General features: G+C 40.0%; 1 protein-coding gene and 1 long non-coding RNA gene across 3 annotated transcripts in view; one reads left to right on the forward strand and one right to left on the reverse strand.

The window, feature by feature from the left end:
- The window catches only part of UNC5C (unc-5 netrin receptor C), a 393,542-nt gene extending 382,129 nt beyond the window's left edge, over nt 1–11,413 (reverse strand). For both annotated transcript variants that reach the window (XM_003929536.4, XM_010340136.3), the window contains exon 1: nt 11,290–11,413. In XM_003929536.4, coding sequence (XP_003929585.1) covers nt 11,290–11,413 — 124 coding nt within the window. The remainder of the gene's footprint in view (nt 1–11,289) is intronic.
- Nucleotides 11,414–11,703: 290 nt separating this feature from the next.
- LOC120363641 (uncharacterized) lies at nt 11,704–12,581 on the forward strand. The gene is made up of 2 exons (XR_005579113.2): nt 11,704–11,782; nt 11,948–12,581. It is a non-coding gene; the product is annotated as an uncharacterized LOC120363641 (long non-coding RNA).
- Nucleotides 12,582–13,008: the final 427 nt, after the last annotated feature.

Genomic DNA, 13,008 nt, shown 5'->3' on the forward strand with positions numbered 1-13,008 from the left:
GAGATTGAAAAATATTCAAAAGATGGAAAAATGCATATATAAGAAACTCTTTTGGGGAAGATAATGTGGATATTTCGACCTTCAATTTCATTTCAGACAGCAATAGTGTATCATACTGCTTTCAAAAGGATTATCATAGTCATCACCTTAAAAATATTAGGACACATTCCTGTGTTTCTACTTGTTCTCTTTTCTAATTCCCTTACCCCCTCTCCCCTTTACACACATAACAGTGTCTGGGGCTGGGAGAGTGTCCTGTAGTTTCAAAATGCAATGGAAAACTAGACACTCAGCTAGGAGTGAAAAAAAAAAAAAAAAAAAAAAGAAAAAAGAAAAAAAAGAAAAGAAAAAAGAAAGAAAAAGAAAAGAAAAAAAAATCACTTCGCTTTAAATGAATTTCTGAAAGTAGCTCATGTTAATATGTGCTTCTATGGAAACAACTCTTTCTGAATGTCAGTTTAAGCTTCTCCATATGATTTTTCTCAAAGGCTCCCTTTAAAAACCATCACTACTATTTATTATCTTCTTGTTATATAGACTGTTACTTTTGTTTCATCACAAATCTCTGCTTGTTTATTAGCAGCCCTGCCACTACTATCAGATGACATGTGTTTTACTTAATGTACGTAGTTTTAGGGAAAAAAATATAGAACTGCTATTACTGCATTATATGAAAAAATTCCAATGTACATTTAGCTGACACTGCATCAGCTGCTATTTAAACTGGGCTTAGCTAATGGACTTTTAATGTCAGCGGGGTTATGTGCAGTTACTGGCTATTAGCAGAAATGGCTCCTTTCTATAAAAATCACTTTTCCTCAAGTGTGTTGTTTGAACATTCCTTTCCCTAATTTAGTGACTGTCACTGAAGGCGAAACAAACTCAAGGACTCTGGAGTCTGCTGTTATCTTTAAGACCCTCTTTTTAACCTTGCATTCAGCATTAAACAGGCAACCTCTCTCATTAGCATTTAGACTTGCAATTCGAAAACTTTGTGATGTATTATTATTTATTTTGCTATTCTTAACAGTATACTACATAGTTAACTATGAAAGCCCCATGTCATCAATGAATGGTATGTGTATGAAAGAGAACATTCAAAACACTTTTCTTAATCCTATAATTTATTTACATACTTTAAAAATCCTAGTTCAAAAGTGCCAACGATATGGGAATGTATAACGATAATAATAAACATATGTTTATATGTTGATGTATTATGTATATATTTATATATTAAGCTGCATTTAATACAGTAGCGAATATAACTAAGGAAGCATCACTAAATCATGAATAAAATTCTGTTTATTCTTTCTTTAGTAATAACCTTTCCCTCCTCCCAATTAACTTTATCTTCATCCATTTAAAGAATGCTTTAAATAGATGCAATGTATAATTCTGGAGATAAAGCCACCAACACAGCAGCTGAGGGTGTCCAAGAAAATCAAATATAACTCCATTTGATTAAGAGGTTGAAACAAACCATCACTGAATTCTGGTCAGAGAAGAACAACACAACTGACCTCTCCTTCCATCAGCCCACATGAGAGGTCACCTCACATAGGGTGCTTACCAGGGACATGCTGTCTTTTCCAGAGAGCACCCAGAGAGGGATTCATAACTGTAAAGAAAGGATTTTACCCCTGCGTGCATTGCATGCGTAAAAGTCGACAGTCTCCTTTGGTCAACAAATTATAGTCCACCGTGTAGGAAAGCAATAGCAGTTCTCCTCCAGGGCTTTGAAACAAGTCAGTGAAAGTGGAGATCCCCCAGTCCCTGTTACTTGGATAACAGGACAGAACTGGTTTCCATCAGATAAGCCACTGTGCTAATGCAGCAGAGATACCTCTCCTGTTTACTGGGGAAGTGACTTTGCAATTTGTCAAGAGCAAGGCAACTTTTCCCAAAAAAAGTAAGATATAATTCTTCATTCAGAAATCAGTGACTAAATTCAAGTTCCTAGTCCATGACTACCTTTATAAATTTGCTTTAAAAGTTACAAAGTTTTTTTCATTTGTCTGATAGGCTCTGTTTTTTTTTTTTTTCTTTTTAATATTGCCACGTCTGTTTGAAAATGAACTCTTGCTCCTAAAACATAAAGAACTACAAACAGACACACACACACTCACATACAATTTGTGTAAGCACATATACGCTCACAGGGAATTGGTGAACTGTATTTGTCTTCTCCTTGTCATTCTTCATTTCATTAAGAGTCTGCCTGGAAACACCCTCCTAGGAAATACTTCCATAGTTATTTAATTCAATGCAAAATGACATGTGTATCTTTCATGTGATCATCATTTCTAATAAATCCAATAATATGATCTCTTCTCCCTTGCTACTGGGAAAACACACTGCTAAAACTTTTCCCAGCCATACTTCTACTTTTTTCACCACGTTATAGTAAATATGACATTTTTTACTGTGGTCATTTTAATTCTATGAAGATTTATATATGAGTGTGTAAATATAAACAAAAATAAAAATGACAATAATACTTAACAGAGTAGCTTAGGAGGTAGCTTTTTATAAAAACCCCTGGAGGATACTAGTATACCACTGATTTAAGTCTGAATTTCTCAAACAAGCACATCCTGCCCAGGTAGTTCCAATAACATTCAAACTTCTTACAAATTTATCCTTTTTAAATACTTTCCAAATTCTTTTGCTATATTAGTTGAAATAAGTACAAATCAAGAGTCTATTTAGATAAAAGTTTCAAGTCAGAGGGCCTGTTGAATAATATTATGATGAAATACTGATCTTGGGTCTCTATTCCGGATAGCACAAATAAATCATTTGAACATGTCTGTTTTTCCTCAGCTTCTGAGAGCAGTTACTGAAATGGGCTTCTGTTTCCCTGCATGCTCTGTGGGGATGGCTGTGGGAGGCAGGGCGGGAAACGTCTGAGCCTCCATCAATTCTTGAATTTGATACCTAACACAATTTTTAAGCTTATATTCTTTCATCATCTTACAGAGGAGATCCAGAAGGAAAAAGGAAAGTTTCTAAATAAAATGACAGGCACCATAATCAGTGTTTCATTTAGAACGACTTCAAGGTTGCTGCTTGCTAAACTTGAGCACTTCCACTGGGTGGCTACAATGTGTATACTTGGCAAACACTTTATTCAATGAGATAAAAATGTATCATTTTCTCTTAATCAAAAGTGAAATTCTAATGAATTTCAATGTATTTCACACAGACATACAGCTCAAAGTAAAATAATCATTATTTACTTCTTCTTTCCAATCATAAAGTTTTTTTGTGTGTGTGTGTGGTAATAATTTGGTTACTTGTTTGATTTTGATTAGCAATAACATGGATCTCCAGAAATTGTGTATAATAAAATAGTGCTCTTGTCACTATCATCTTTAGTTTCTATAAAATTTAGGGCATACCATTTGCTAAAATATAATCATTGATCTAGATCTTGAAAGGGGTTTTTAGGCCCTTTAAAATTCCAAAAAGATATTAGAATTAAAATATTGAATTTGAATATAAGTAAGAGATATGCAAATTCATAGAGAATAAAAGAGTCCCAAATTGCTCCTTTTACCTTTAGTTCTATACAGTAGTCCCCCCATTTCTCTGTGGTTCACTTTCTGTAGTTTCAATTACCTGAGGTCAACTGTGGTTCAAAAATATTAAATGGAAAATTTCAGAAATAAACAATTCATAAGTTTTAAACTACGTGCAGCTCTAAGTAGCCTGACAAAAATCTCTCAGACATGAATCAGTCCTTTATTCAATGTACTCACACTGTATAGGCTCCCCACCTGGTAGTCACTTAGTAATTATGGTGGTTATCAGATGAAAAAAGCAGTGTAGATGGGGGTTCCATACTATCTTCAGTTTCAGACATCCATTGGGGGTCTTGGAAAATATTTCCTGCATTTAAGGGAGGACTACTCTACATGAATTTCTTTTGCTTTTAATTGTAAGTGGATTATATCACATATCCTATTAGATTGCACTAAACCTCTATTATCTAAGAGAATGTATATTATGAATTAATTTAAAATGATTACTTTTATCGATAAATGCTGTGCTTTACTGTACTTCTATACTACATTTTAATATTTTATATTATTGTATACTCTAAGTTTTTTGAATTTTGAGAAAACCTGCATTTCTATTTATGGATATATTTGCCCTTACAACTGGACTGTAGATGCATTTTAATAAATAAGCCCTAATCTGTTTTTATTGGAAAGAAAAATCCACATATAAGGTGGTTCTTTTGAACAGAAAAAATAAAGAGAAAACAATAAGAGTAGAGTTCAGGCAGTCCATGATTAAATAATCAATTAGAGATTGACTAAAACTGAGAAATGTTAGCATGCATCAATGAATGCGTTAAGTGTGCTGACAGAGTTTCTGTTGTTTAACATCCTCAGAAGAGTATATAATCCATGGTCATCTACATAAGGCATTTTTATAGCTCTCATAATTGCTAAGAAATGAAACTAGCCACAGGATTAATCATGACAACATGATTAATGAAGGTAAAATCCCTTATCCTTACAACATTTTCAAATAAGTAAGTCTGGTAACTGGTGTTAAATTTGAGTAATCAATATCATTTGTCAATATGATTATTGTGAGCCCTAATATTTAAAATAAAAACTCTAACAGGCATATCTATATAATGAAGTGTCACCTGGTTCCCCTCATTCTCACATTCCACTGCCATACTGGCAACGAGATGTGTTTAGTTATTTAACTAAAAGAGGGTATTCCCCAAACACGGGGGTTTTCAGCTGTTATATTTCACTTTTGCCACACAAAGCACTTTTGAATTACTGCTCATTGCTAACAATGGTACACCAACATAAGGACAAATATCTGCATATTTGGCACTTTCAAGCTATAGCTCAGGTTCTAAATTATAACTTCAACTTAATTAGTGTCCCAGCAACTTTAACACTATAAATTCCAGGTAGAAGGTGAGGTATGTTTTAAGTACTTCTAAAGTCTGGAAACATTTTCCTGTGTATTTCAAAACCTCATTATATTCCTAAGTGAGCAACTTTTTTGGGGAGCAGCAGTGCTCAAAATGAAAAACCACAGTACAATTTCAACATGAAACTTTTTTTTTTTAAATTCTGAAATTTCAGCCCAGTATTTTCAAACACATTGTTCATAAAGAGTCCAAATATCTGCAATGTGATATATGCTTTGGGTTTTCATGAAAAGGCAGAGATTCTTCTGGTGGCTCCATACAAGTAGACAGGATAAAAAAGGTTTTCTATTTCTGATCTTGTTAGCTCATAAATGTATTACTACAAAATTAAAAATAACAAACATTTAAAATAAGAAAAATGATAAATTATCCCATTACTGAATTTCTTTTTTAAAAACGGGGAAAAAGGGAAAAACTAATGTTTGATTATTGCTCAAGGCAAACCTTCTCTACTTGAAAGAAGCAGCATAAAAAACAGCACTGAGTTTCTGTGAGTAAAACATCCTTGAGTTAAGTGATACTGGAATAATACCAAAGGTCTCATATTCATGTAGCCCTCCTCCACAAATACATAAGCAATAACAAATCCAAGTAAGAAATGAAACCAAAGAAGTATCTATACATAAGTTTAAGAAGTCAGGTTAAAAAAGAAAGAATGCAGAACCAGAACTAATAATAGAAGCAGAATGACAGTTTTGTAGGAGAAAAATCTAAACAATTAAGTAAAATAAAATGCCCTACAAATCTCTTATTTTATCTAAAATGTTTGACAGAAAATATTTGCCCCAAACATGAAAAGAAATAGCAATAACCATTAAATGATCAGAATTAAATGCAAAAATTTCACCAAAATATAAGTCATCCAGGCTAACTATGATGTTTTAAATTAGGATAACAAAACTTTCTAGTGAAAATATGGTTTGAAAAAAAAAAAAAAAGAAACTATACTTTGAATAAGTGAAAATTCTGGTGAATTTGATATGCCTTCATATTGACCTATATTTATGTTTATTTTGTTTTAACACCAAACCAGTTATGTTCTTGAGTTCTCTTTTAAAGAAAAACTGTCCACATTCACATAAAGGTTTGATTTTCCCAAAACCCTTATCAGAAACCCTGGGGTGTACCTTTTTTTTTCTGTAATAGCGTTCATAGATTTATGAAAAGTTATCTTTCAGTATTACTTGAGAAAACAGAAAGTCAAGGACAAGCTTCTTGCAAGGACTTAACTGGCAGTGACTTAATATGGCATTTTTAGAACTAATTTTAGGTTAATTTTCCCAGAGAGAACAGAAGGAAAGAAAAGAGGCTGTGGAAGGGAATGAGATTCCCACAGGCTGTTCAGAGAGCTGTGCTCTGTCCAGGAGTTTACAGTGATCTACTTTGGAGCATCTGTTCAGACAGCTCCATTTCTTGCTTTTGGGGAAGGAGTGTCAATAGCTATCATCACTCTGAGTTCAAATTTATTGACCTTTTGTTTCTTTTACAACTAGTTTTTTTTTTTTTTTTTTTTTTTTTTTTTTTTTTTTCTTTTTTTGCCAATGGTTTCCATAATTGAAAGTCAAGGAATAATACTTATTTTCTAGGAGCTAACACTGCTCTAATTGTAACCTGTAGTATGTATGTGTGTGTGTATATATATATATATATATATATATATATACATACATCTCCTCATTTTTACACGTGAGGAAACTAAGGCATGGAGACATTAACTACCTTGCTCATAGTCACACAACTGGAGGTGCCGGAAGCAGTATTACGAAGCATTGGTAATCACTATGTTAACTGACAAAATGGGCATACATTACTAACAGCTCTTAGCTTGTGCCTCCCCAACACCGGATGAAACTTGCATATTAAGTCTAAGTTAAATGCTGTTGCAATGCAAACTCAGCTTCAAGAACATACAACTTCTAGGCAAATCACTGCTCTAAAGTTCTTCTGTGTGGAAATTTGAGAACCCATCCCCACCTCTCACATTAGCATACTAGCCCGACCTATGTTTACTGTCTTTGGATGTCTGAATCCAGAAAGTATTGTACTTGTGTCCGCTTTTACATTTAAGAAAGTGTATTACAATTTCATGCTTTGTATCTGTCTTCCTGTAGGGCTGAAACTGCCTCGTTACATTCTAACAAACAGCCCTCAGTCTGCTTTGCAATATGAGTGCACAATAATTGTTTAAGAACCTTTCTTCTAATACTTTTCTTCTATTCTAGTAACAGAATAATGCCTATTCTATGTTTTATCTTAAGTATCTGTTGTTTCCTTGATCATCTCTGAAGACATATACTCTATCCAAATACGCCACTGTTTCTAACCTGTGAGGAAATGTGAACAGTTTTGTTTTTAACGGCCACAAATACAAAAGCCAAACTAAAAAAATATGTAGGCTAAAACTGCAAGGCAACAGCACTAACTCAACCTCGGCCCCCCCAGTTTTCCCCATTATCTTCCTGAAGTGGTTGCAGCCTGTAATTTTAATGTTTCTTCTGAGAGTGACTCCCTCTACTGCTCCTGCAAAGCCATGACCTAAATCAGAAAAGTGCTAAATGCAGTTAAGGCCTAATAGAACACCCTTGCTGTTCGCACTAACTGGAGAATCTAGCATACATCAGAGAACCGTGACGTTAAATCTCAATAATAATTCTAAATAAGCTACAAGGGTTTACTTAGTAGAACTCATGCCTTGTTTGTGTCCTTAGGGGTATTGCTTAAAATAGATCAGTAAGAATTCTGATGAGGACAACCAGATCCCAAACTACAATAATAGTCCTTCGAGGATCCTGTCTTATTTAACTATTTACCCTCAGTATCCAAAACACAGAAGTCCGGGGAGTCAGTAAACCTGTTATAATCTAATGAGTCCTCATTCTTTCGCAAGTGCTTGAAAAGTTTACTCTTAGAAGCTTTTAAGTATTCTCTAAGCTAGAATATGCAAAACCATTTTTCTAAACGGAAGTAAACTAGCCTACTTTTCCTTATTGCATATTCCCTATGTGAATTCATAATTTTTCTGATCCTCCTACAATGAAAAAATATATGATGGAATTGTAACGAAGTTTAGTTGCCTTCAATGTTGACGGTCCATTTGCACCACGTCAACATGCAAACATGCATGAAAGCAATTTTTACTCTTTTGTAAGAAGACAGTTTAAAAAAAAAAACAAAAAACAAACCAACACTATGAATTAAGATAATAGAGAATTATCCCAATTTGATTAGAGACTTCAGTAATTTTTTGTCCTAAGTGTGGTGGTGTTAACACTCATAACACTAGTTGGTGCTAGATAAGCAGCATATCAATGCTGTGTAGCCCAGATAAAATGCATTTATAAACCAGGAGAGTCCTAATTCAGAAGCACACTGAAAACACACACACACACACACACACACACACACACACACACACTGCCTTTTACTAGTAAAATCTTTCATTCTTGGAAGTCAGAAATACTGCAAATTCCCTGGAGCTAGGAGTTCCCAGCAATCCTGAATGAAACAATTAGGGCATAGCCAGAAAGGAGAAAGTTGTTGCCTAAAGCCTAGAGAATTTCCCAAGGACCTATTTTTAAATAACTGCTGTCTAAACCACAGTTACAAAACTCAGTACCCTCACAAATAATGGCTATTCTATGTTTTATCTTAAGTTTCAGTTGTTTCCTTGATTATCTCTAAAGATACATACATACTTCTTATTTTGAAGTACTTCAACAACAAAATAAAAACCTCATCCACATTGTAAAGTGCTTAACTCTCCCATGTTAATTGCACATGGACTTTCATTCATAAGAAATAGCTCATTTCCATCTTTAAGTCATCCCCACAAGGAAATCATACCTTGAGGTTATGGGCTAGTGTCCTAGTCCAAGGAAAAGAGAAAGAAGAAAAATAAGTAGGAAAAGGGAGTCTGACCATCAGATCATTTACAAAATGTGTGATTCTGTGAGGAAAGTGTTAATAGTGGCTCAAGATAAACAGGCTGGGGTAATGCACTGCAATGATGACGATAGTAGCTGATAGCGGAGTTCGGGTGCTTTCTCCTTCCTTTAATACCTAACAGACAACACAGGAAGAGCTGGTATGCCTGGAGCATGGAGGATAACAAAGATAAAAGTGGTAGAATAGTGCATTTTACAGACCATAAGATTCAAACAAAAATTTTACTAATCAAGAACTGAAGGAACTAAATAAACGAAATGGACAAGAACTGCACTGAAACGCACACACCCAACATAGTACATTTTCTTTTTCCACTTAAGATGAGAGTCAGTCCCCAGTTTTCAACTTGCCTAGTCTATAAAAAGTACAAGAGTAAAACAGTCTATCCTAAGGATCTTTTCCTTTTAATCTCTTCTCCCTTCTTCTTTCAATATTAATCCATTTACAATCTCCTGTTTGATTATCTTTATTGATCCTTTTTCTACCCAGTCTTTTTAATTTGGTTATTGTAAGCTCTTAGCAGGAATCCTATCTCCTGTTTGATATCTTTGGGGACTTTAATTTGTCCTTTTCCCAAAAAGTTCTCTCACTGCGTCCTGTCCCCATCTCCCACCACCCACCCCCACAGCGCAGTCCTTTGTGTGCCCAGTAACAGCAGGCAAATTCCACAGGGAGTCACACGGTCGATTCCAGGACTATTCATCAGGTTGTTCACTTAAGCTTCCAAACAACCCCCTCTAAGCATCCTTGGCTAGCGTCCTGAGAACTTCTTATCAATTTTAGGAAATCTACAAGTTATCATCCTCGCTGGCGATTCCTTTTTAAATGGACAGACAGATGAACTCTGGAGGTGTGTATAAGAAAACCAGAGCAGAACCTTGGGGGTGGGAGGCATCTGGCGAGAAGGGAAGGAAGGATTTATGAGCATGGCCACTTAGCAGGGCAGCAGGAAAATTTACTTCCGAAGAAGCTATTTCTAATTCACAAAGCCTTGCTAATCACTTACCTCCCCACCTAGACCACACTCGCCTATGCTAGGCACTCCCCTTCACTTCCAACACCCTCAACCCCAGCGCCTCTCTAAGATCCCAGGGATTGCTGTCCGGAAACCCTAGGGCGTCTGAACATCGCCTGGGGAGTTGGGGCTACCCCAGAGCCGCCCCCGACTCTCCAAATTTGGAAGAAAGAGTAACGGAGATTGGGGAGAGAATCCCTGAATCGCCTCTGAAAGCTTCATAAGCTTCCTAAACCCTCTCCTCTTCCAGGAAAAGCTGAGCTGCCTCGCCTGAGCCAGCTATCACCACTGAGCTGGGCAAAGAAGAGACCCAAGTAGGAGCTGGGCTTGGCCAGAAGTTTTGGGGCCCAGGTGACCTGAGAAAGACCTCAGAGGGGGCAGCCTTGGTTCTTCTCCGCTCCCTTCCAGTCAGCTTCTTAGGCTTGGAAGGCTGGGAGCTGCTGCTACTACTTCAAACTAGGGGGACGAGAAGGGAGCCAGGTGCCTCTCCTCCTTCCTTACCCATTCCCAACTCCCGGCCACACTCTTCCCATCCCGGCTTCGCCCAAGGCCCTGGTCACTTATGTTAACGCTCACAGGCATTAAATTAAAACATCAGAGTTATAAACTAGTCCGTTACGCCGAGGAGTTTCGGATTTGGCTTGAACAACCAGCTGGGTCCCCCAGAGCTCTGGGATTGTCTTTTCTACGTCCCCTGGTGGGAGGCAAACACGAAGAGGGGTATGTATGAGTACAGAGGCATGCACACCCCGGGCCTGCCTCCGGCCGGGTACGAAGATTCGGGTGGGCTGTGTATTATCTACAGCCCCTCAAGCAGCAGGCGAGGGGGACCGGCGCTTTAGCCTCCTTGGCAGTAATGGACACATTTCCTTAGCAGAGAGCCCTTCGGGGTCTGGTGTGCTGCACAGAGACTCAGTGAAGATCCTGCAACCCCAGCCTTGGCACCCTGCGGGGAACCTCTGCGCTTCATGCGCTTCGGGGTGCACTATGGCATGGCACACAGCGACCGGCACCGAGAGTCTCTCCAAATCTCTGTGTGTACAATATGCAACAACGTGCGCGTGCGGAGCTGAAAGGGCACAAGACACCCCAGGCACCCAAATGTATGGAGACGGATCAGACGCGTGTACACACCCCGTTCGTCCCTGATCCATCCGTGCCCATCTCGGAAGATAGGTTAAACATAAATGATAATAATAATAATAGCTTCTTGACTAGTTGAGAAAGTGGAATTTAGAGTGGTTTCCAGTTGAGAGCAACGAGGCAAATTGAGGAAGTCAGGAGAACTGGGGAGGAGGAGAGGAAGGAGGGAAGGAAGAAGCGAAGGGAGGTGGCCGCGGAGCCTGGCGGACCCCCTTACCTTGGGCGGCGGAGCCAGTGCCACTGGCGCTGAGCAGGGCCAGGGCAGGTAGCACGAGCATTTGCAGCACGTATCCCAGTCCCAGTCCGCAGCGGGCCGCTGTCGCCCGCAGACCTTTCCTCATCGTAGACAGAGGTGTGCCGGGGAAGGGGGGGAAGAGAGAGATGCGCAAACAGCGGAAAGCCCCACTGGGCAGCAGCTGAATCCGTGCACCGCGAAGCAGTCCGAAGAAATAACGACAACCAAGCGCCACACTCCACTTTCTTCAAGGGCAGGGGCCAAAGGGGGAGGAGAGGAGACGCCGAGGAGGAGTTTGAAGGTCCCTCTTTCCCAATGCCTTCTAACTGACGTCTCCCGCGAGCGACTGCTCTGCCCCCACTTGGGAAGTCCAGGGAGGCGCTAGGCAGCCACCTCCGCTGCTCCCCCCAGCAGTAGGAGCAGCCGCTGCTCCACCGCGCGCTGAGTCTGGACTGCTCTCCGGGTCCCCTCGCCTGTGAGGAACACACACAGGCACTGGGAGTGGGGGTGGGGGTGGGGGTGAGGGTGGGGGTGGGGGTTGAAGCGGGGGTGGGGGGGAAGTGGGAGGAGGAGGGAACGGAGGGAGGAAGCTTGTGCACCGTCAGGCGCTCTGGTCTCCAATCTCAGTGTTCTCACGCAGGCAGAGAGATGCCCGGGCTGTCGCTGCTGGGTAGCCGAGGAGGGTCACATCGTAGAGTAGGGCGCACGGGTACGCAAAGGAGCTCGCCAAGGAGGCGTAGAGGGCGCAGCCCAACTCCGCTGGGGAGTAACCGGCTGTGGAGCACGCCCGCCCGCCTTATGTAAGCAAGGATTGGAGGGAGATCAGCGCCCAGGGCGGAAGGTGGAGACCGGCTGTGGGTTTGCCCGCTGAAGCCGAGGCGAGAGAGACCAGGGAAAGAAGCGGCGGCAGAGAGTGGCAGCGCGCCTGCCTCCCGCGGTGCGCCAGACCCGGACGCCGGGAGTGCACAGGGCGCGCCCGGGCCACTTGGCTGTGGCCAGTGGAGCTCAGCCTGCTGCCTGCCACCTTCCTCACAGCGCCAGCAAAGCCTGAGCCGGATTCCCTGGGACTGGACTCGCTGTACTTTGCGGTTGATGAAGCCGGGTGCGGGCTCGAACTGAAGTCCTGCTTGGTTGGGGAGGAAGGCAAGAAGCTTCTGCAGTGCCCCAGCCCGGTGCTGCCTTGGGGTTGTCAGCGCCAGTTAGACTGCTTTATGTTCTGAGCGCATGTGACTCCTTTGCAGTGGAACAGAAACTAAAAGCTCGATGAAAACTCATTCGGCAACAGTGCTTTCTTTGCGTGCATCTTGGTGGCTGGCAAGGGTGGTGAGGCAATACAGGGAGAAACACTCTTAGAAAAAAAATGCACAACAAAATTCGTAGATACGCAAAGTGATGGTGGAGCCTATAATATGTTTTTCAAATTTCTAGTAGTGCGTGTAAGAACTCGAGCTGCTATGAATTTCTTTACCTTTCGACAGGAAAAATTTGTCTATGTAACTGGGTCGTGAAGCCCTGTTGTCATGATAAAGGAGGAATGCAAGATTGGGTGGGTAAAAGAAAAAGACTAGACAAAAAGAAAGTGAATTTATTAAAAAGTCAACACATAGCATTTTGGGAAGAAGAAAACCACTTCCCAAGATTAGTATATCTTTAAACTAGCAAATAATACATCAGGGAATTTTATGTCCTTGGTGCCAAGGG

Source organism: Saimiri boliviensis, chromosome 3, assembly GCF_048565385.1.
Source record: "Saimiri boliviensis isolate mSaiBol1 chromosome 3, mSaiBol1.pri, whole genome shotgun sequence".
In the NCBI taxonomy this organism is placed as follows: domain Eukaryota; kingdom Metazoa; phylum Chordata; class Mammalia; order Primates; family Cebidae; genus Saimiri; species Saimiri boliviensis.